At 30.3% G+C, this 21,940-nt stretch overlaps 1 protein-coding gene across 2 annotated transcripts in view; it reads left to right on the top strand.

Moving 5' to 3' along the window:
* The first annotated feature begins 226 nt into the window (after positions 1–226).
* The window catches only part of mv (lysosomal-trafficking regulator mauve), a 113,559-nt gene continuing 91,845 nt past the window's right edge, over positions 227–21,940 (top strand). For both annotated transcript variants that reach the window (XM_014419987.3, XM_014419988.3), the window contains exon 1: positions 227–462. In XM_014419987.3, the coding sequence (XP_014275473.1) occupies positions 373–462 (90 nt within the window). In that variant the 5' untranslated portion in view covers positions 227–372. The remainder of the gene's footprint in view (positions 463–21,940) is intronic.

Consider the following 21,940-nt stretch of genomic DNA (forward strand, 5'->3'; position numbering starts at 1 on the left):
TAAAAAAAACTCGTTTAATATTTATTGTATATACATATAGTTTATAATAAATTTTAAATGTGCTGTTTTTATCTGAATGCATATTATACATTTATTGCCATGAATTATGATGTAATTAGAACTAAAGAAAAGTTAACTAAAATTCAATAATAGTCAGGCCGTGGTAGGAGGTTTGGATTTATAACCTTCTCCGAGTTGCTATCTTGAAGTTTTGAGCACTTGTCCCTCTACCGTGATACGATAAGGCTGTGAATTCGTGCCGCTGAAGCTTCGGGTGTTATATAATAATTTGAACTCATTTTTTGACAATTAATCTTGAGCCACATTTTAACCAAAGTGTTTTGTGACAAGTTATGTGCTACTTCTGTATCTATGGGTGACAAAGCATTAAGTAACTCAAGTTCAACAAAAATTAATCTCTTTTGGGAACATTTTATCAAAGCTGAGGCAAATACTTACGAGGTACTGTTCGATTATTTTATTTTAAAGTGTTTTTCATGTATGTTTTTACTTTATGCAGCGTCATACATTTCTTATGATTAAATATAAATTATTTATTTAAACGATAAGATATATTTATAAATAGATAAAGGTCTTCTGAATTTTCAACAAATTTGAAATTGTTTAAGAAAAAATTGTGATTTTTTATTACCTTGTGGTTTATTAGAAGTAACTTTCATTTCTTCTCTGTACTACTTCATTCATGGATAATTAATTTTATTATAAATTGATACATATGTCATGTTAAATGTTTGAAGGTATCTTTGTCTTAATAACATTTATTAATTTCTAATTTATTATTCATCTTGAGTTACAAATTGAAAGTTTAGGGATTGAAGTATTTGGTCGATTTTTTTTTTTTTAAATTTCAATTTGGTTTAATTGGTCTTGTATTAATCATTAAACATTATTATTAATTTTGTTTATAAATTATAATAAATAGATATGTTGTCATTTTTATTTACCAATGATCTAAGCCTCATTTATCAATGTGAATGTCGTTTAAATTTATTTATAAACTGAATGAAATTTAAATTGATAGTTATTTTTTTTTTTACTTTCGGCTAAATTATTGTTTACTTGTCAATATAATTTATTATGTACTTCGTTATCTTTTTATTTTATATGAATTAGTCTCAGTTGTTTCCTTTTCCCTTGTTTTCCACCGCCCGATGATAATTACCCGGTTATTTATTTTATTATAACTCTTACCTCATGTTTTTATTTTCTTCATGAATTCTTAAAATGTTGAGCTATTCTATACCGAAAATATTTCAGTTGCCTATCAATAAGGGTTTCTTGCCGGTAGTATTAAGTGCGGGAACTTAAGTGAATTTCCAGAGAAACATTCTTCTCTATTATTGAAACGTACGAAAAACTGGCGTTTTCTGCTAGTTTTTTGTATGCACTTACATTCAGAATTTTTGAGTGCAGACTATTATAATTGAATCAACTCATATATGGAGATTTAGTAGTTCTTATAACGTTAATTATGGCTATTTCTCGATATTTCCCTTATCCAGTGGCATAGCAAGGTGCCAGGCGCCCGAGGTGGAGGAATATTTTTCTGCTAAAATATTGCTGCTAAAACAGTACTTCTACGTTTAGGCAATGACAATCATATTTATCGTGTATTTTACAGGTTACAAATAAATAAGTTAAATGGTTCAAATTTTTACCAGTAAAATAAATTTAAATGTAATTTAATATTCTTCAAATATTTGTTGTAACATTTTGCCCCCCCCCCCTGCTCCACTGCGCTACGCTGCTGCCCTTATCTCATTTTATGAGATTTTCGTTTGTTCAGTTAGAGAGTTGTTTTATGTTGGTTATTAAGTTAGTATAATCAATTACAAACTTGTTGATATGTTATTATTTTAAGTACCTACTTCAGGAAAATGATGTATGAAAAAAATCGTACTTGTTTTTTGACGAGTAAATGTTTAAATTTTTTTTTTTTTAATCGTAATTATTTATTGGTATGAAACAGTTACTGTTAGAGTTATTTTTTTTTAGTACATGATTTCACATTGAAGGTCTTACGTGACTAGAGGCATAACATTAGAATGTATTAAAGAGAAGACCTTATCAAGAAACTCTGTTTTTATTTAAGTCTATTTGGAGATTATAGAGTTAGTTTGTTTTTCTATGTTAATGATATACTCCTTGTTACTTCTTTGCGCTGATTTAAAATCAAACTAACTATTGGTTTTATCCGTTCTTATTGATGGTAAAATTACATAATGGTCTAATCAATAGATGGAACAAGAATCATTGTGGCTTAAGCTGTGTTGTCTTGTAAATAAATAAAAAAAACATAAAATTTAAAAATAAATCAACATATGTATTATTCTAGAAATATATCGAAAGAATTGTTGAAGTCAGAAAAATTATATTGCGACCCGATATATTATATTAAACGATGATCTAACGAAATGTTTTAATTTTTTTTTCTTCATTAAACTGTATAATAATAGTATTGCTGATTTTTTTAATGACTTGAGAGAGATATGGCTTAAGCAAGATTATGTGATGAAGAAAACCCCATGAGTAATTGGGTTTGTGTTGAGGCAAACCAAATCTGCGGTAACAATAATAATATTCTTTATTGATTCTGGGACATGTCTCTTTAGAATAATATAAAAGGGACTGTTTTAGTGCCCTAGAGTAAAATACATAAAGTTAAACATAATGAAATAATAAAAGATCATAAAAAATAACTGATAATAATAAATTGAAGCAATATAATAATAAAAAAAAGAGGGAAATAATGTTGTTTACATAAGTACAATAATGAAATTAATATTATAGACATCCAATAATGTTTTGTATTGAATGTAATAAATAAAATAAAATTAATCCTTTATCATATGATTCACCATAAAGTAACTTACCTTTAATTAAATAAAGTGAAATAGAAAAAACGAAACCTAAATGAACTAAAGATAATTAACAAGAAAGATCAATCAATGTTTTAATACATATTTACAAGTTATAAATAAAATTTAGAACATTAAATGTAAAAAGGAATTAAAAAATTTACTTTGATAGTAGCTTGTAAAAAAAAATTCTAAGCTGTGAGACCGCATTACAAACATTTAATATTATACAAAAACAATTAATGCCGTATTCCAGAAACATCTCGAATGAATTAAAGTTTGAAATAATTGTATGGATATCCCTTGAAGAGATGGTTGGGGGGATGATGCTTTGATTTTTTATTATCTTCTTAAGTATTAAAAACGTTTTGTTGATTATTTTGAGTCACCTATATACTAAAGCGACGAATAGAAATTTCCACGTGCTTTTTGAGCTAATAATTCATTACATAATTTTTTTTTCTAGACGGCTGATCCAAAGATTCTGAGATATCGTTAATTGATTAAAGTTGGTAATGATTAGTAATAAACAAATAAAAGTTCGACACAAATTCCCTTAAAATTGGTCGCCGCCATGTTTGTGATTGACGTTTGTGAATGGTGGCTGCTACTTCATTCAAGTAGCTTATCAGTTACCTTCAAGAGGTTGAGTGGACCTTTTCATTTCTGATTATATTCTTAAAAAACTACATGAGTATTCCATGCATTGATCATTTTTAAATTAGAAGGAACAAAACAACAAAATATATGAAAATACGAAATAGGCAAATGTATTATGTAACCTCTAAAGATTTTATAAATGAATTATTAAACTCTGGTGCGATGCGCGCATATCGTAACTTTCACTTACCATCCTACTTTAAGTTGATATCCTCACTCGTGTCAAATTCGACAACTTGCTAATTCACGATGGCCACAATTCCTCTTGTATTACTTGTTTAAAATAAAATTACAATTACTGTTTTCCATGGTTGTTTTGTCAAACTCCGAAAGTTATGACCGTCATCATAGAAAAACGAAAATATTGATTTTTTTTTTTAGTTAATTATCAAATTCTTTCATATTTTATCTATTGTTAATTACTGCTAACGGTGGGAGATGATTAATTAACCTTTAGGCTATTTCAATGAGGGTAGGATCTAGTTGACATTAAATCCACTCGATTGTGTACATTGATATGACGACTTTAATTTAAATTGTACCGTTTTGGGGGAAAAAATAGTGTAAAATTCATGATATAAAGTGGCTCTTCCGGTAAGTAGATTTTAGCCGAAAAGTTGTGTAAGATATCAATGTATAAAGGTATCTTAAATAAGCAATTTCAGTTTCGTACTACTTTGCGTTCTCAGCTCGGCTGTTCACATTCTTACATATACAGAGACCTTTTTGTGAGACTTGGTTCTTTGGTGTCGAAGAACCTTTGAACGTGTATTTCTGTTGAAAACTTGGATTCGGAATTTTTTACTTTAACTTTTAGTTTTGCCCTACAGGAAGAGTAGATTGAGATCGGTGCGTACAATTTCGAAAGAGTAGGATACCCTACCTCAGATGTTGAGAAACCTACTAAATAAAGCTGATTGGATGACTGTTGCATAAGATAAAGAAGAATGGCGGAAGTTTTTCATTCAGTGATGGATCATTGCGCCATTTATGTATATATTTTATTGATAAGTAAGTGAAAGTAAAAACCAAAAACGAAATTGAATGAAATAAATAAAAGTTTAGCCAAGAACGCTCCTCACTTTTTTATTTTTTTATTGAAGAAAATGAAACATATTTACGATCAAAATTCACTCCTAGATTTAGTTCAATAAACTCAAAAAGTTTCAGATATCACCTTCGAATGTGTAGAAGGCAAGGTTACGGACAGCACATCTCACATTATCAACCAAAAAAAAATTATTAGAGCCATAATCATCAATCCAAATCAATCCAACACTCCATTTCTATTACTTCGTCTGAATTAGAACGTTGAAATACGAGCCAACTGGCTTGTTTGATATTCGATGCTTTGTTTTTGGTATCTTCTAAAAATATTCTTGTTAATCTTGTAAGGTGATTTTAATACCTCATTAATGCGTCTAAATATTACCTTATAAGAAAATAAAATATTTTGAAGGACATTCATAGATACTGCTTTTATTTTATTTTTCATAACATATTTCTTAAAACTAGCTGTTCGTGCCTTGTCCTGTTGCATAAAAATAGACGTAAGAAAGTAGTAATTAATGATGTAGGTAATACAATTTCGGACTCAAAAAGTTTATTTTAAAAGCTGAATACTTGTATAAATAAAAATAAATTCAAAGTAATTTTAATGAAATTCTAAATCGAATTTCTTACGGAAATAAGTGTCGGCTGAGACGAAATTACTGAGTCTCGCAAAATAATCTGTATATGTTTGTTTTTATATGAAGAGCCTAGCTCAAAATGAAGAGTTTTACGAAACTGAATTTACTTTTAGCATAAGTATATTCCTGGACCGTTATAGAAAATTTTTCGCTTAAATTGACGGATATATTTATTATAAATTCTACCCTTTTTTTTTTTTAAAATATCGAAAACTGCCTACGACTTTGTCCGAACTCGATCAATCAATGTACAATGATTTTTTAATATCAGGTAGATTTATTATAATAGCCATGATAGTTTAATCTGGCTGATATTTATAATTTTCAATATACCATCTTCTAAGCTACCTTTAATTGTGTTCATTCTAAATTAATAATCGTCTATTATGGATTGTAGTATTGAATATGGATACAATATAAAGTATGAAAGGATTTGGTAGTTAACTAAAGGAGAAAAAGTGAGAAATATTTTCCCTAGTTGATAATCAATTCTCAGATAGAAGAGTAGTATTTAAATTTATTATACACCAAAGCCGAAGTTTTTAGAAAAATTAATATCTTACACATAAAGTCGTTGAAGGTACTAGAGAGTGACTAAAAACGCTTAAGTAACCGAATTTCTAAATAAATATTTTTCTGTTTTCGTGGTTGTGGCAATAAAAAGTTTTTAGTTTCATTAACTTTTATATAAAATTATTCAATGCTCAAAGAAGAATGATAAGTGAAAGTTCTGTGTTTTGAATTACCTTAATAAATATCTCAATATTTTATCTAATCGTGTGCAGGCCAGTCTTTAACCTAGTGGGGGAACCACGAGCACTTCAAGAGCTACGAACCCTTCAGATTATTTTCTCAATAACGTTTGAGTTATCAACAGAAACAGCATAGTTGTCAAAATAATTATTTTAAATAATGTTTAAAAAGTAACGATTCAAACATTTACAAGACAAGAGGTAAATTTGTTAATGAGTTAAATGTAAATAAATGTTATCCTAATTAATGAACTTAAAATTAAAATATAATCTTTTGTTTTAAGATACGAGGGCTGTCCAGAAAGTAACAGACGTTTTGAAATAAACCATTCACAAATTGAAAAACTCACAAGTTTATTATATACATTTGAAAGGTACATTCTTAAGCTATTTTTCTACATAATCGCGATTCAAATTGAGACATTTATCATACCGTGGCACAAGTTTTTCAATACTCTCTCTGTAGAAATCTGACTAGTTTACACCGGCATGCAATATCAAAGCGTTGTTTACCGAGTCATTTTTTCATCGCTGGGAAGAGGTGGTATTAGCTCGGCGCCAAATCTGGGCTGTATGGTGGATGGTCTCATCAACACCTCCCATCCAAAACCATCCGAGGGTGCCCGAGTACGATTGGTCCTGCGATGTCGTGAAATAACAACACCTTAATGCTAAGTTTTCCCCGACGCTTATTTTGTATGGCACGCCGTAACTTTCTTAGCGTTGCACAATACCTTTCTGAGTTGATTGCAGCTCCAGGTTCCAGAAAATCAACGAGAAGACCCCTGGAGTTCCAAAACACAGTAGCTATGACCTTCTTGCTGACAGCGTTTGCAAACACTTTCGTGGTTTCTTGTGGGAATGTGTTTGCACCCATTCCATCGACTGCTGTTTTGTTCACAGTTGACATGCTTCACTCAAGTCTTGTCCCCGGTTACGATACCATCCAGAACTGCATTACCATTTGTGCTGTATTCTTGGAGAAAAGTCAGTGCTGCAACCAGTCTGTTTCTTATGGTCTTTTTTATGGTGGATTTTCGGAACTTACCGAGCACAAAATTTGTGGTAACCATGCTTCTCCACCACAATTTGATGCACCAAATTCCGTGAAATTGGGGGAAAATGTTCCCACAGTTCTGTAATCGTGAAACGAATTTTCACGAATTTTGTCATTGATTTGCATTGCCAGGTCATCAGTCACGAGGCTAGGCTTACCACTACGGTCCTTGTCGTGAACACTGGTACGGCCATTTCTAAAATCAATGCAGCATTGCCTCACTCGGCTTTCACTCATTATCTCTGTCCGTAAACATCACAAAGCTGACGATAAATCTCAATTGGCATGTTGTTTCGAGCCAACAAAAACTGAATCACAGACCGCGCTTCACAAGTGGCGGGATTTTCTATTGCAGGGCACATTTTGACGACTCACAGAGAGCAAAGTGAGAAACGCACAGTCCTCACGTCACAACAGCTGGATGCGTACTGAATGTGGGAACGTCCAAATACCAAGATCGCCACGATAGGCTAACTAACGCGTTTGTTACTTTCTGAACAGCCCTCGTATAATCGTTGATCGATAACATTCTAGATTTTAAAGATCAGTTAAGCAATGTAATTCTAAATACCTGTTTGTATCAGATAAAATGTCAGTTCTGAGTCAGCATATATATTACTAGATTGAATACATTAATAATTTATAAATTAATTATTAGCGGGAAATATTATTTTGTCAGTGTAATCATAAATCAATTTTTTATTCTATTATTAGCTAACTATTTATTTTGCAGCTTCAAAACTAGTGATACGTTAAAAAAAAAAAATAAAAAGCTTTCAGGAATTTTTATCCTTTCACAGAGCTATGATGAAGAGAAAGTTAAAAAACTGGGTAATTGAAATAATTGTTTGGAAGCTAATTAAAGTATTTTTATCTTATTAATTATTAAGCACCCATTATTTTTTTTAAATTTAGGTTATCTTGTTATATTTACATTCCTTGTAGTACAAGATATTACAAAAAAAAAAAAAACAACTTAAAACATGGGTAACAGCTTTGCAATAACTTCAATATTATTTTATTGTTTCATTAATCTATCCATCAACATATGAACGGACTATTTTTACTTCGTCGCTGCCGAATATAGGGAGGCTTCGTATTCATGCAAGAAGTGAAAAAAAAAATTTATTCAGATTCTTAGATTTAAACTGGAATTTTACTTGATAGACGTCAAGATAAATTTGTTTTCCTTTCTGTCTGTAATTATATTCCATGTAAGCAACAAAACCGAGAGATTTTCATTGATGTATGGTTGGATAGTCCCATATACATTTTTATCTATTTCACAAATATGGAAAATCATTGGGGATTGTTGTTAAATAGTATAAATGTTACCTAAGAAAAGATAGTATGGATGGTGGTCAAGATAGAGGTACATAAATAACAGGAAACTACTTTGATTAGTACCCAACGTTTCGCTCCACATGGTTCGGCTTCATCAGGGCTGATTGAGAACAAGATAAAAAAAAAATTTAAATATGATAAGACCAAAGGCGTACCCAGGATCAAAATTAGGGGAGATTGTCTAGGTTCTGAAATTTCCGCATGGAAAAGGCGAATGAAACCAAGATTTTAAGAAAATTATATATAATTGCTGGAGTGCTTTATTAGTTATTAGCATTATTTGCTTGAAAATAAAATTAATTTTTATTAAATTAATATTTTTTTTTATTATATCCCCCTATGAGGGAGGGATGGGAAGCTGTCTCTCGTTGGTTTCACTCATAGATTAGCTGAATTCAACCCCAACTCAAGAAACTAAAATTAATAGAACACTGAAGTATTGATAAGTGTACTTGTTATTAGTATTCTATTCATTTATATTTAAATTCTTACTATGTTTTTTTATGACCTTATATTATCTCTTTTACCTGTTTCTATGTAAATTTTTATCATATTTTATATTATTTATTTTATTATATTTTATCATTACAATGTTTGTATCTCGTTCTCATTTAGCTCTGATGAAGCCCAGCAAAGTTGGGCGAAACGTTCGTCACTAATATTTAATTTTGCGCTGTTTTTCGGTTACTACTAAATAATTTCTCTGCTACATGTGTACTTTTTTCGACTTTCACAGGGCCTATCTTCCTACAATTAATTTCATAAGACCAATTAATAATCTTCTTATATAAATCTTACCAAACCCCACACATTACTTTCGCTTATGCATGCGCAATGATATTTTTCTTGACACTTATATCTCGAAATTGGCACATACTATTTGATCTTAAGTTGGAGAAAAGTTAAGAATTAGCATGAGAAAAGTTTGATATTAATTTTAACAGATCCCGTCCTCATCTTTCTCTTATGGAGACGTAAAAGTATTTTCTTTGACACGCCTTTATTTCAACGTTTGACTGCATAAGTGGTGTAAGTTAAATTTAGGGTTTTGAGATATTTAAAACTTATGGGAAAATTATATTTCCCTCTTAAAATTAGTACGTCACATGCATATCGAAAAAATATATATATCTTTGAAGTCAATGCACTCAGAAACTAATGAAGTATTTAATTTTTTAATGATATTTTATTTTGTTGAGTACAGAATGACTTGCACCATTTTGAATTTCATCGGCTCTTCATGTAGATTTTCTTCTCTGAATCAACTTGGGAATTTAGGTAAATAAGTATTAACGGCGAGGAAGTTATATTGACCCATTTACCTGGCAGACGTATTGAAATTCTTAGTAGTAAAGGTCTAGAAATTCGTCCTCGACATTTTGACTAATCTCCGAAAAAAATCCTTGGGATTTCGTCACTCAGATTTCTGCGTGTCTGTTTATGCGTGAACATATTTATTAAGTGCACGATATCGATAAATTCTTGTTCTAAAATTTCAGGACTAGAATTGAATTTATAAACAGGATTCAATATAGGACTCCAATGGGAGTCTTGGTCGAAAAAAATAAATAAATAAACAGGGATTGGATGTTGATATTAATATAATATTTCCACTTAATTTATACAATGTTAATAATTATTAAAATAAATTCATCATCATGTAAGTGTTTCTTTCCTTAAAAAAAGTCGATAGAGAATTTTTTTTTTTTTTAAATTCTTATTCCTGTGGTACAAGTCTCTATTGATTTTATGAATTTTACAGCATCATCTATTAACTGTGTATTTTCTTATTACGTCGAAACGAGAACAGATTTAATTCTGAATATCCATTTTTTCCCTTAATCCAATCTTTGGAAAATTTTCAAGCTGAAGGTGTGCGTGGTGAAGGAGCTTGTATGATTTGGGTTACGTAACAATGTTTACTAAGTTGGCTGCGCAGGTCGAAGAAGAGATCATGGAATATACTCGAATTATTTTCACCTACTGCATAGTATCGTTTTGAAGTATTATTGTATGAAAAAGAGATAATTGACTTACTTTCCTATTTAGTATATAGAAATGGAGTGTTCCGAAAAGTTTGTATTTTTACAATAATTTATTTGATACACCTGTCTAAAACCACCTTGATAGCAAATTTTTTCTGTCGGATCTATATTCCAACATATAATGGCCAAAAAAACATTTTCTTATGACGCCACCCTCAAAAACCCTTTTTTTAAATGTAAAATCAACTTAAATTGTTATAAATTTCCTCTAGTTTACACAGTATCCTTTGAAAGCTTGGATGTTTAGAAGCTAACAGGCTTAAACTGACTAAAGTTAAGACTTTTCAAGCTTCAACAAAAGTTTGCTGAAATCTATGCAGCTCAATCCCCGAATCTATTTGAAGAAGAAAACTCAATTTGGTCTTAAACTGTTGTAAATTTAGTCTACTTTCTGAATGACAATTACAAAAATAGGTAGAAAAAAATGTTTTTATCAAGACGGCGGTTACCATGGCTACAAGTTTTGTTTAGTTATGTAAACAATGTTTATTAAGTGTCATAACTTGAAGAAGAGATCATGGAGTATACTCCATAGTATTACTTTGAAGGATTATGAAATAAAAAAGTCATTATTGGTCTGACTTTCTTATTTAGTATGAAATAAAAAAGATGGATGAGTTTCTCGAAAATTCCATTTCCATAGTACTTTATTCAATATAAGTATCTAAAACCGCTCGCAAATTATATTTGCCATTAAATGTGTATTTTGGCATCAAATGGACGAAAATTTTATTATTGAAAGTTTAGTCTTTAAGAAGCTACCATGCTTAAACTGACTTTAAGTTCAGATTTTTTGACGTGTTGCAAATTTTGCTCCAACTTGTGGAGCTCATACCCCGACACTATTTGAAGTAGAAAACTTAAATTGGTCTCAATTTAGTCTACTTTAGAATGAAAAGTATATTTTTTGTCAGACGCACATTTTGGTAAACATAGGACGGTGGGAGATGGAGATAGGTATAGACTGCGTCTTCAACGACTAAAAAGTTTGTTACAAAAATGACAGAAGTCACCCAGAAAACATATTAGATTAAATAATACATAAGATTAAAAAATAAATGCATTGTGGTAATTTTGCATCTACTTTTAAATTTTCTTGGGCTATTAATGGTTATTTAGTTATTTGTAATATAATTCTGTAGCTCTCTTATTCTCACTGTACTATTATTTTTATTGTGATTTAAGTGATTATGTGTAATTAAAAAGATTTTTAACTATTTTATCGATATATCAACTATCGATTTTATATAGATAATGGTTTATATTATTATTTAATAGGTTGTAAGTTTTGTATGGTTTCAATAGGAATGTTTGTACAATCTTTATATAGATTAGATTGTAAATTATTTAAAGGAACCAGGAAAAGTTATTATATCACAAACTCATAAATTCCTGGGTTATACTGGATAGTAGGAAGGGTCGCAGTTTTTTATTCTAAAATAATATAATCGTTTTCGCATTAAGATTGTATCTACGCTAATGTTAGAGATAAGAATTATTTTTCTTTTTTGGAATATTTTCAATTCTTGCTAACTTTTAATGTGGTTCTTGATTTCTTAAAAAAAAAAAAAAAAAAAAACATGAGTTCGTATTTCGTAACAATTAATTATTTTTATTTTTCAAAATTAATGTCAGTGCCATTATAAATGAACGATCTCCAATACAATGATAAAGAAATGACAAACATACACTACGTATTTTTTTTTTTAATTTATTTACTAATGACAGTCATTAATCTCTTTTCAGTTTTCAGTCATTAGAAAAATATAGGTCATTGTGATCTTATGGTGTAACATCAAAACATGTTCAGTCTCTGTATCACCATTCTTTATGACATTTTTAATTTGAAGTATTTTAAGTAAACGTCTATATATGAAGAAAATTACTCTCTGAAATAAATAATGATAAATAAAAACCACTTCAGTTTTTTTCCAATTGGAATAGCACATTGAGTTTTGTTATTTCTTTTGGTTTTGTATGATTGGTTTAATTGCCAAATTGGGCACCTTGTGCATATTTATTGACTGCTTAGTAACCGAAAGACCATGTTTTTCTTTGGGCAGTAGTTCCACTATACACTTTGGAATAAAAACCTGTCAAAATTCTATAACTTTCTAATTGAGGATTGTCCTAGAACCTTCATGTTTTTTATATTTCTGTTTTCCTTTACGCAATTCAGCCGAATATTATTCATACTTTAAGTTATAAATCATAGAGTGTACAAAATACTCAAAAAAGTAACGAAGTAAATAATTCTTTACCACTGCCGAATTCTAATTTAATTTTCCCTTACAAAATTAATAAGAATGAATTAGGCTAATACCTGAAAGAAAAATCTTTCTACATTTTGCCTGGTTATTTACTCCCTTCAAAAGGGACCCTACAAAATTGTAATTTAATATTTTGAAACCTATTCCAATAATGCATGATTGTCAAGCTCTGAGCAAAAAAAATAAATATATATATATATTTGAATATTTTTATTTTTCTGAAAAAATTTCAAAGTTGCAATTTGCAGTAAGCTTCTTACAATAATAGTTTGACCATCTACATTATGTCGTGGCCGACTGTAGATCGATTCAAAGGCCTTTTTTTTTTTTTTATAAATATTTTTATTTATAATTTTATAAATTTCGTGATTTCTATCTAGCATTTATGTGGGATTATGAAATGTGAAAAAAAATCAATTAAATCCATGAATAATAATTATAGCTTCAATGCTACATAAAATCTTCCCCGTATCACTTACTGGAATCCTTGAAGCAGTTGGTTTTAACAAATAAAAAAAAGGTAATATGCCATAAAGTATCTCTGTAATAAAAAAGAACATACTAAACCGCCATTCTTTATTACATAACGTATAGACATGACTTGGCCTTGCTTCTACATGCTTTTGTATTTTCGTATTTATACGTTTGCTTGGAGGGTGTTCTAGTATATATATTCTCCTCTCTAAACTGGACTTTTGTTTATTTTACTGAGTTATAGCAGCGATGAGTAATCTATCTTAGAGGTATTCTTAATTTTTAATCTTCTCCAGGGCACGTAACACTGGAATTTGCCGTGGGATGGGGTAATTTTTTTATGGATTCTGATAGTAAATCGTATTTTATGATGAATTCATATCGGTCACTTTTCACGTAATATGACGCGTCCTAAATAAGCCGCCAACAAATTTTTTTTACGGTTTTCGACGATTCGCGGAAATACTATGCGACAAAAAACCCTGAAGGACTAAATCGTTGTAAAAAAAAAAAAAAATCCCACATCATCATAGAAGCTATGATGATCTCAGATCCTGGGATGATGGACAAATTGTGATGGCAGATTTTTACGAGAAATTTAATTCTAAATCGATTTTGCTCTGTGTTTTCGTATTTCTGCACCATTTCCATGCAAATCGTCAAAAATCGTAGAAAGTTGTGGACGGATTGTGGGGACTTATGGCTTCAGGACGCGTTGGATCAAAAAGTTCCTAATATAAATTCGTCTTAAAATAGATACTGTAGAAATAATAACATATATATCTCGAAGAATGAGAAACAATGTTTTACGGTGTTTAGCAATTTGTGGGAAACTACTGAAAATATAAAACACCTATAGAACAAAATCGTTTTAGAATTCCATTTCCACTAGAAGTTGTGTCATTTTCCTCAACTGTCCGTGGAGTCTAAAATGGCTGCCTTAATGAACAAATGGTTGGAGCACTGGTTGGCTCACAGAGAATTGAATTCAAAAACAATTTTGCCTTTTTTTTTCACACTATTATTCATAAATCGTCAAAATCCATAAAAAAAAAAAAAAAAAAAAAATCGTCTTTTTGCAATGTACTCCTTCAGAAGGCAACGGATAAAAAAAAATTCTCGATGTGATTACCCGTGTCCCATTCCATTGTAAATTCCTGCGTTAAGCGCGCTGGAGAAGGTTAGTAAATTAACATTACACTCAAAAGTCAATTCAAAACTATTGAGATTATGGAGGTGAACAGGAGTATTGTGACACCCTGGACGTGAACATTGGTTTCATAAAAGAACTACTGAAGTTCAGCAATGGAAGTTCGTGTCATTAGCGTTCCGTTGAACCCTTCGTACCAGAGAGTTTCCTTACACAGAATTCTTTTTTTTCTTCATATCCTAAAAGAAAGTGTTTTTATTTTGCTGAACGCTTATATCTGTATCATATATATTTATTTTTTTAAACTTTCATTCAATTATAAACCTCTTTGAATTGCCGCTGCTGTTTTTTTATTTATCTTTGAATATAGCATTGAAATAGATTTGCAGAGGCCTTGGGTATTATATAGGCCGCTCCTAATGTTTCTTATTTATCTGCCTTATATGATATTTTATCCTCAGCTTAACCCCTTTAGATCCATAACCCATTATCATAGGTCACAAATCACGTTGGTAGAATAATTATCATTGTTTTATTGTTTGTTAATAGTTGTTTGTAACTAATTTATTATCATGGTGCAAATTATTTATAGTATATTTGTTTGATAATTCTGAGGTTGAATGTGTAAAAAAATTGATATTAATTATATGAAAAAAATGGCCGTTCCTGTCAGTGAGTGTTGTTAGTTCCCTATCGTCAAAAAAAGTGTAAATTTGTCTATTGAAGGAGAGAAGTGAATAGGTTATAACTGTGTATAAACTTATAATTGAAAATAAAGTTGCAATTCTCGTTGAGATAACCATTTATGGTATTCAGAGAAAGTATTTCTCTTAAAATCCTTAAATAAAACCGGACAGATTGTTCTTTTCTTCAGTTGGGTTTAGAATGCGTTGATTAATTTTCATTATGGTAGACTAATACCATTTCTTTTGTATGTAAGTTGGTAGCTAAAATAAAAAAAAAATACTCCTAGAATTAATTTAACCCCTTTATATTTTACAGCATAGAACAACAATGCCCCGAATTTCTACTGTTTTATGTTGAATCCAATCCACAGTCAAAGATGTCGGTCACGATAAAACTATTAAAAAAATTTAGGAAATCGTCCGATGTAAATAGAGATTTTAGTTCTTAATTCCGGTATTGAGAGAAAAGCATTTTAAAAATGTATATTTAGGGAGAATGAGTTTCAGAATATAAAATAACTATTTGAAATGAAATGACAAAAAAATAGTTTTATTATTCTCATTTAATCTAAAACTAAATTTTAGATTTACTTTGAAACTGCTCGTAGATTCCGTTTGCTACAACACTTACTTGACAAACGCTCTAAACTTCCCATTCACTACAAAAAATTAGTATACACTACAATAATCAGACCAATTTGGACATATGGAATTGAGCTCTGGGGCTCCACCAAACCATCAAATTCTTCCCGCATCCAATCGTTACAATCCAAAATCCTACGTAAAATCCTTGATGCTCCTTATTACGTCACAAATAAACTCATTCATAAAGACCTTAACATCCCATTCGTTGCAGATTTGACCCAAACCAGATATGCGTCTTTTCATTCCAAACTCCATAACCATCCTAACCCATTAGTTCTTAATCTTTCATCCTTAACAATCCCTGATAATCCTCCGAGGCGTCTGAAAAGAAGATGGCCACGAGACCTTCTAGTTTAAATTAATGTTTGAAGTACCACCAATGGGTGGTTCCTTCCCAAGATTTTCAAGTGTATATGAAACATACTACATATTTACATATTGTATTATTTTGTACAGTTGTAAATTACAATAAATAAATAATTAAATTTAAAAAAAATAAAAAGATTTACTTTATTAGGTGTGGTAATATTAAATATTAAGTTAATACAAATAATAATTTAAATAAGTTCACGAATTGTAATAAACATACAGAAAAATATAATACAGAAACAAAGGAAAATAATCAAATAATCTACCATAGTGATGTCTGATGTATGGGATAACTTTATAACTGTACATTTTATTTTTTTACTCTATTATTTTACTTACATATTTTCTTTTATCACTTTTTTTTCCATACCTTTAATTTTAAATATTTTTTTTATTTTACGTATATTTACTAACTAGATTTTCTTATTCATATTTCTTTACTCACTATGTCCTATATAACTTTATATTTTATTTCTTTAATCGTGTTATTTTACTTACGCATTTTCTTTTATAATTTTTTTTCCATACCTTTAATTGTAAATATTTTTTTATTTTACGTATATTTACTAACTATATTTTCTTATTCATATTTCTTTACTCATTATGTCCTATATAACTTAATATTTTATTTCTTTAATCGTGTTATTTTACTTACACATTTTCTTTTATCATTTTTTTTTTCCATACCTTTAATTAACAACATTTACGTTTTTTATTTTACGTATATTTACTAACTAGATTTTCTTATTCATATAATTTACTCATTATGTCTATGTAGCTTTTTATTTTATTTCTTTAATCGTGTTATTTTACTTAAATATTTTACTTATATTTACTAACTAGATTTTCTTATTCATATTTCTTTACTCATTATGTCCTATGTAACTTTATATTTTATTTCTTTAATGGTGTTGTTTTAATTACATATATGTTTTCTTTCCCCTTGTTGATAACTTTATTTTTAAATAATTTTCATTTTGTACATACTTTACTTACTAGATTTTTATTTATATAATTTTCTTGTTCTTCTTAATTTTAATATTACTTATTCTCATTTAGCCTTTGTCTTCTTATAATAATACTTGCACTATACACTTTCTTTCAACAGTATTAATGTATCTATATTGCCTGTTATTTTCTAATTATTCTATAATTCATATTGTTCATTACGGCTGCTTATTTTTTATTCTTATCCGAAATAAGAATCCGCCGAAACGTTGGCAGTAATAAATATAGTTTTACTTATTTGTGTTCTTCGTTGACTGTGCCTTCAACGATCTTCTCATATTCATGTTTATCCAAGGTCAACTATTATTTCATTATGATTACTATATTAAATTAAATAAGTAGTATTTGAAATAAGTAGTTATTTTATATTTTGAAACCCATTTCTCCTAAATTTACATTTTTAAAACGCTTTTTCCCCAGTAGCAAAATTAAAACCTAAAATTTTCTAGTTCAAATCTCGATTGACACCGACACAATCGGACAATTTTCTAAATTTTCATAGTAGTTTTTTATTGAATCATCTTTGATCATAGTTTTAATTCAACTTAAAAAGTAGGATTCCGGTCTTTATTGTTCAAAGCTCCAGAATATTAATCAGTTTACCACAATAAAGAAATCTTATAGTTTTTATTTTTCACGCCACCTTAAAGAAAATTTACTATATTTTTGCCACCTTACTAACAGACAGAATGCTTCTTATGAGTCTTCCAATAGTAAAACATCATATTCCCTCCTCTCCTCCTTGAAGAAATATACATAGAACTATTAGTTCAACTTATTTTAATTTATACGAGGTAGATGTAGGTAATATATTGAAAAAAATCGTTTCCAAACATTTTATGGTAGAACCAACTAAGATGTACTGTATCCATATTATCTATTCTGTAGATTTCACTTGTAATAATTGTTAGCTGTAAGTATTTAACAGCGATGGTCTCGAGTTTTATGTAGTTTGCAGTCATGGATCGTACGATATGACAGAACTTAGATGGACGAAAACGTACGCAGCGTACGATTGGCCCATCTCCAGGCTACGAATTGGCCTTCAGCCTCACCATTGACCTATTTCCTCCTATCACGCGACTTATAAATTTGTTCGGTTCTTAGCTTTTCAGACATAATTCTAAATTAATGATTCCATTCCAAAGTTTTGAGATTAGCCTTGCTTGTGCCGTAGTATTGTTTAAGACCACCTGTCGTGTATTTTTCTTTACTCTAATTGAAGATTTCTCAGTTTAAAGTCATTTTCGGAATCTACAATGAATTCTCTATAAGACAGTAACTATTCTCTGGAAAAAAAAATCGCTTCTTTAGGCGATTGTTGCAGTCAAAGCAAAGAAAAATGGATAATTTCCGGAAATTCATCCAATAATTTTTTATTAATGTACATTTTGTGGAATTTTATAAAAGTTGCTTTATTTCATAACCTTTCCGACGATATGCCCGACCAATAATTTTATGTACATACAAATTTTGTTTACTTTTTACGGAAGTAAAATAATTTCGTGAAGCGAGGGAACTCCCCAGATGAAACGGAAGAGGGTGGGGGCAACGCTCTATGTGGGAAATGTTCAGCATTCTATCCTCTTTATAATGAGTTATAATTAAAAATTTTATTTTGATGCTGCATCTCGTTAGAGAGGCGAATAGTGGAAAATTTAGAAAATTGTCTAGTCTATCCGAAAATAAATTAATAACTTGTTTTTGAACCTTTTATAAACTCAACTTTAGAAACTACTTCAAGAGATGGTACGCGTTGACACAGTATTTGTAAGGCATATTGAAATCATTAAATCAAATGTTTACATTTCTTATTTTAGTTATCACAATCATAGTTACTAAGAATATAAATACTAATATAATTAAATAAATCGTTATTTAATGATTATAATTAAATAAAAATGTTATTGTATTTTTGTAGAAAAAATAAAAATTTAACTCAATATTTCATGTCCAGAAGTTTCACTTCTGTTGGCCAGTCCCAAGGCTGCCACAATTTTTTTTTATGATTCGGAGAAGGTAGTATTTTGTTGCCATCGAGTTTAAGTAACAAATATGAAAAATCAATTTTTCTAAATTCATTAGTTTTATTAATTTATCACAACCATTTTTCGAGGATCATTGCAGTATAAAATGCCTTGAAATAAATAAAAATAAGGGGACATTAAAAGTAAAACTTAGATGTAAAGGAATACAGCCTCTTTTCATCTCCTTGAAAGTATAGCTAACATTAATTAGTTAAACGTTTTAGGGACAATATGGTTGGTATTAAAACTTGGTATGCTTATTATTTCATATTACTTAAACGTGGTGGGGACTATATCGTTGATAATTGAAACGATGCTGAATATATTACTAGGAATGCTATTGAATACATAGATAAGTGAATCCTTCCTTACCATCGTTAGGAATAGGATCTACTCATCATTTTTAGTGCTGTATAGAACTCATTGACCTTCACAACGATTTGCGTCCAAACATCTCTCATTGAACTGCAATTAAACATTGACACATAACAATGAAACATGACAATGCATAGCAACAAGGCCTGGTCAGGACAATAATACTGTGTTTAACAACCTTATCATTTATTAATGAGACGTGTCAATCGTAAAGTGTATAAATAAACTTACTTAAGGTTCATTATTGTTGTTTTTGTTTCCAACCATTTTGGACGCGCAGTGTGTTATGTAACAGTCCTTTGAGTGAGTTGGTATGAGTGTTATTGTGCAAATGGACAAAATCAAGTATCGAGCTGTCATTTAAATATTTGTTTTTGAAAGACAATACACCTACGCAAATCAAAGATGAGTTGGACTCTGAATGAGGATTCTGGACCACCATTTACCACAGTGAAATTCTAGCCAGCTGAATTCAAACGTGGCCGTAAGAGCTTGGGAGACGATGAACATTCGGGACGTCCAAAAACTGCAATTACCGACGAAAACAACGCCAAAGTTCACCTAATGGTGCTAGACGACCGCCTAATTAAAGTGAGTGAGATAACAGAGGTTATGAAAATTTCAAAAGAACGTGTTTGTTACATATTAAATCAACATTTAGATATGAGAAAGCTGTCTAAATTTCACGTTAGACCAAAAATGTATTCGTATGAGCATGAACATTTCCAATGCTCTGTTGGCGCATTTTGATTACTGTAGATGAAACTTGGATACACCATTATTCGCTCGAAACAAACAGTCGACTGCAAAGGGGAAACCAGCTGAAAAAAAAGCAAAAACTGTTCTCGGCTGGGAAAGTGATGGCGACCGTTTTTTGGGATAGTCATGGAGTTATTTTAATCGACTATCTTCAAAAAGGAAAAACCATTACAGGAGCATAATTCGCATCTTTACTTGACAAGCTGGAGGCAGAAATTGCGGGAAAACGGCCACATTTGCAGAAAAAGAAAATCCTGTTTCAGCAAGACAGCGCACCGTCTCACACCTCAGCGGTTGCTAAGGTGAAAATCCACAAATTTCGGTTTGAACTGCTTGACCATCCGCCTTACTCACCAGATCTAGCCCCAAGCGCCTAGTTTTTTGTTCTCTCGTCTAAAAATTGGCGCTCGGAGGATAGAGATTTTCGTCAAATGAAGAGGCAATAATTTTCGTGAACAATTATTTTGCAGAGAAACACGCCGAGTACGTTTTGGACGGGTTACAGATATGGAAGCATCGCTGAGAGAAGTTTGTAGAGTTACAAGAAGACTATGTGGAAAAATAAAAAAAAAAATCAGAAAAAATGTCTTGTATTTTTGTTTAGGCCGTAAACTTTTCATACAAATAAAATCTCATCAAACAAAATGCCCACATAAGCTAGCAAACTTATGTTACATTTGGCACAATTTAATGATTTGAATAAATCACTCAAAACTGATGTTTTAAATGTCAAAACACCATTCTTCTACCTTGTTTGGGCACAACCTTTCTGACTTCGCAAAACCTTATAATACAATTACAAATTTGATACTCAATTCCTTTTTCATTAAATATTGAACATATAAAAAAATAATGGGTAAAATAAAAGTGGGAACTGTTGAAACCAATGTCCGGGTTTTAGTGTCATTCGTTCACCTCATCAGTTTTCTCTAATTTCAGTGGATTCTCCTATTTTCCCGTTCGATCCAGTATCTTTCGCGTCAGTTGCAGGCTAAACTAAGTAGGTTTAGTGCATGATACCTACTAAAGCTATTTAATCGTATGTTACATGTTAAATGTATTCTTAATATGTAAAAATGTTTGTATATCTGTTACCATATTTTGATTGTTAGTCGTTCATACAACCGTACCAAGCTGATAAAATGTTTAAATCTTTAGTCTTTAATCAAACTATATGGAACTTCCCGATTCCTTAAATATTTTGTATATATAGAATTTATTAAAAAATATGAAATCAATCCATAAAAATTGCGAAAAAACGTGATAACACCCATTTCTTTATTCTAGTTTGTGGACCAGAATATTTTTAACCAAGGATATATTAGAAATTAGACACCTTTAATTTTAATTTTGAATAATTTTCATTAAATGTATTTTATATTGAAATGGACATTCAAATTTAAAATCTGTGGGTAGAACTGAAAAAAAGATTTTTATCCCCATTACTGGCCATTTCTGACATACAGGATTATCCTACAGGTTACCACCCTATTCTAACCCAATTGGGAAGGTCTATTTTACATTCCGTGGAGCCGCCACGTACTAAAAGTCAACCTACCCAGGTCGGAATTGAACCGACGCCGCTGCAGTTACGAAGTTGTTTAGGTGAGCTTTAACACACTTTCGTTGTCTCAAAGATGGCTTCAGTGTCAACTTAACTGAAATTATTAAGCTATTTGATTCGACCTGTATAATCTATATAAAACCTTCCCAGTACATTAACCCCTTATTATGTAACGTCATAAACAC

This window comes from Halyomorpha halys, unplaced genomic scaffold (assembly GCF_000696795.3).
Source record: "Halyomorpha halys isolate HHAL.00 unplaced genomic scaffold, Hhal_1.1 Scaffold257.1, whole genome shotgun sequence".
Taxonomy (NCBI): domain Eukaryota; kingdom Metazoa; phylum Arthropoda; class Insecta; order Hemiptera; family Pentatomidae; genus Halyomorpha; species Halyomorpha halys.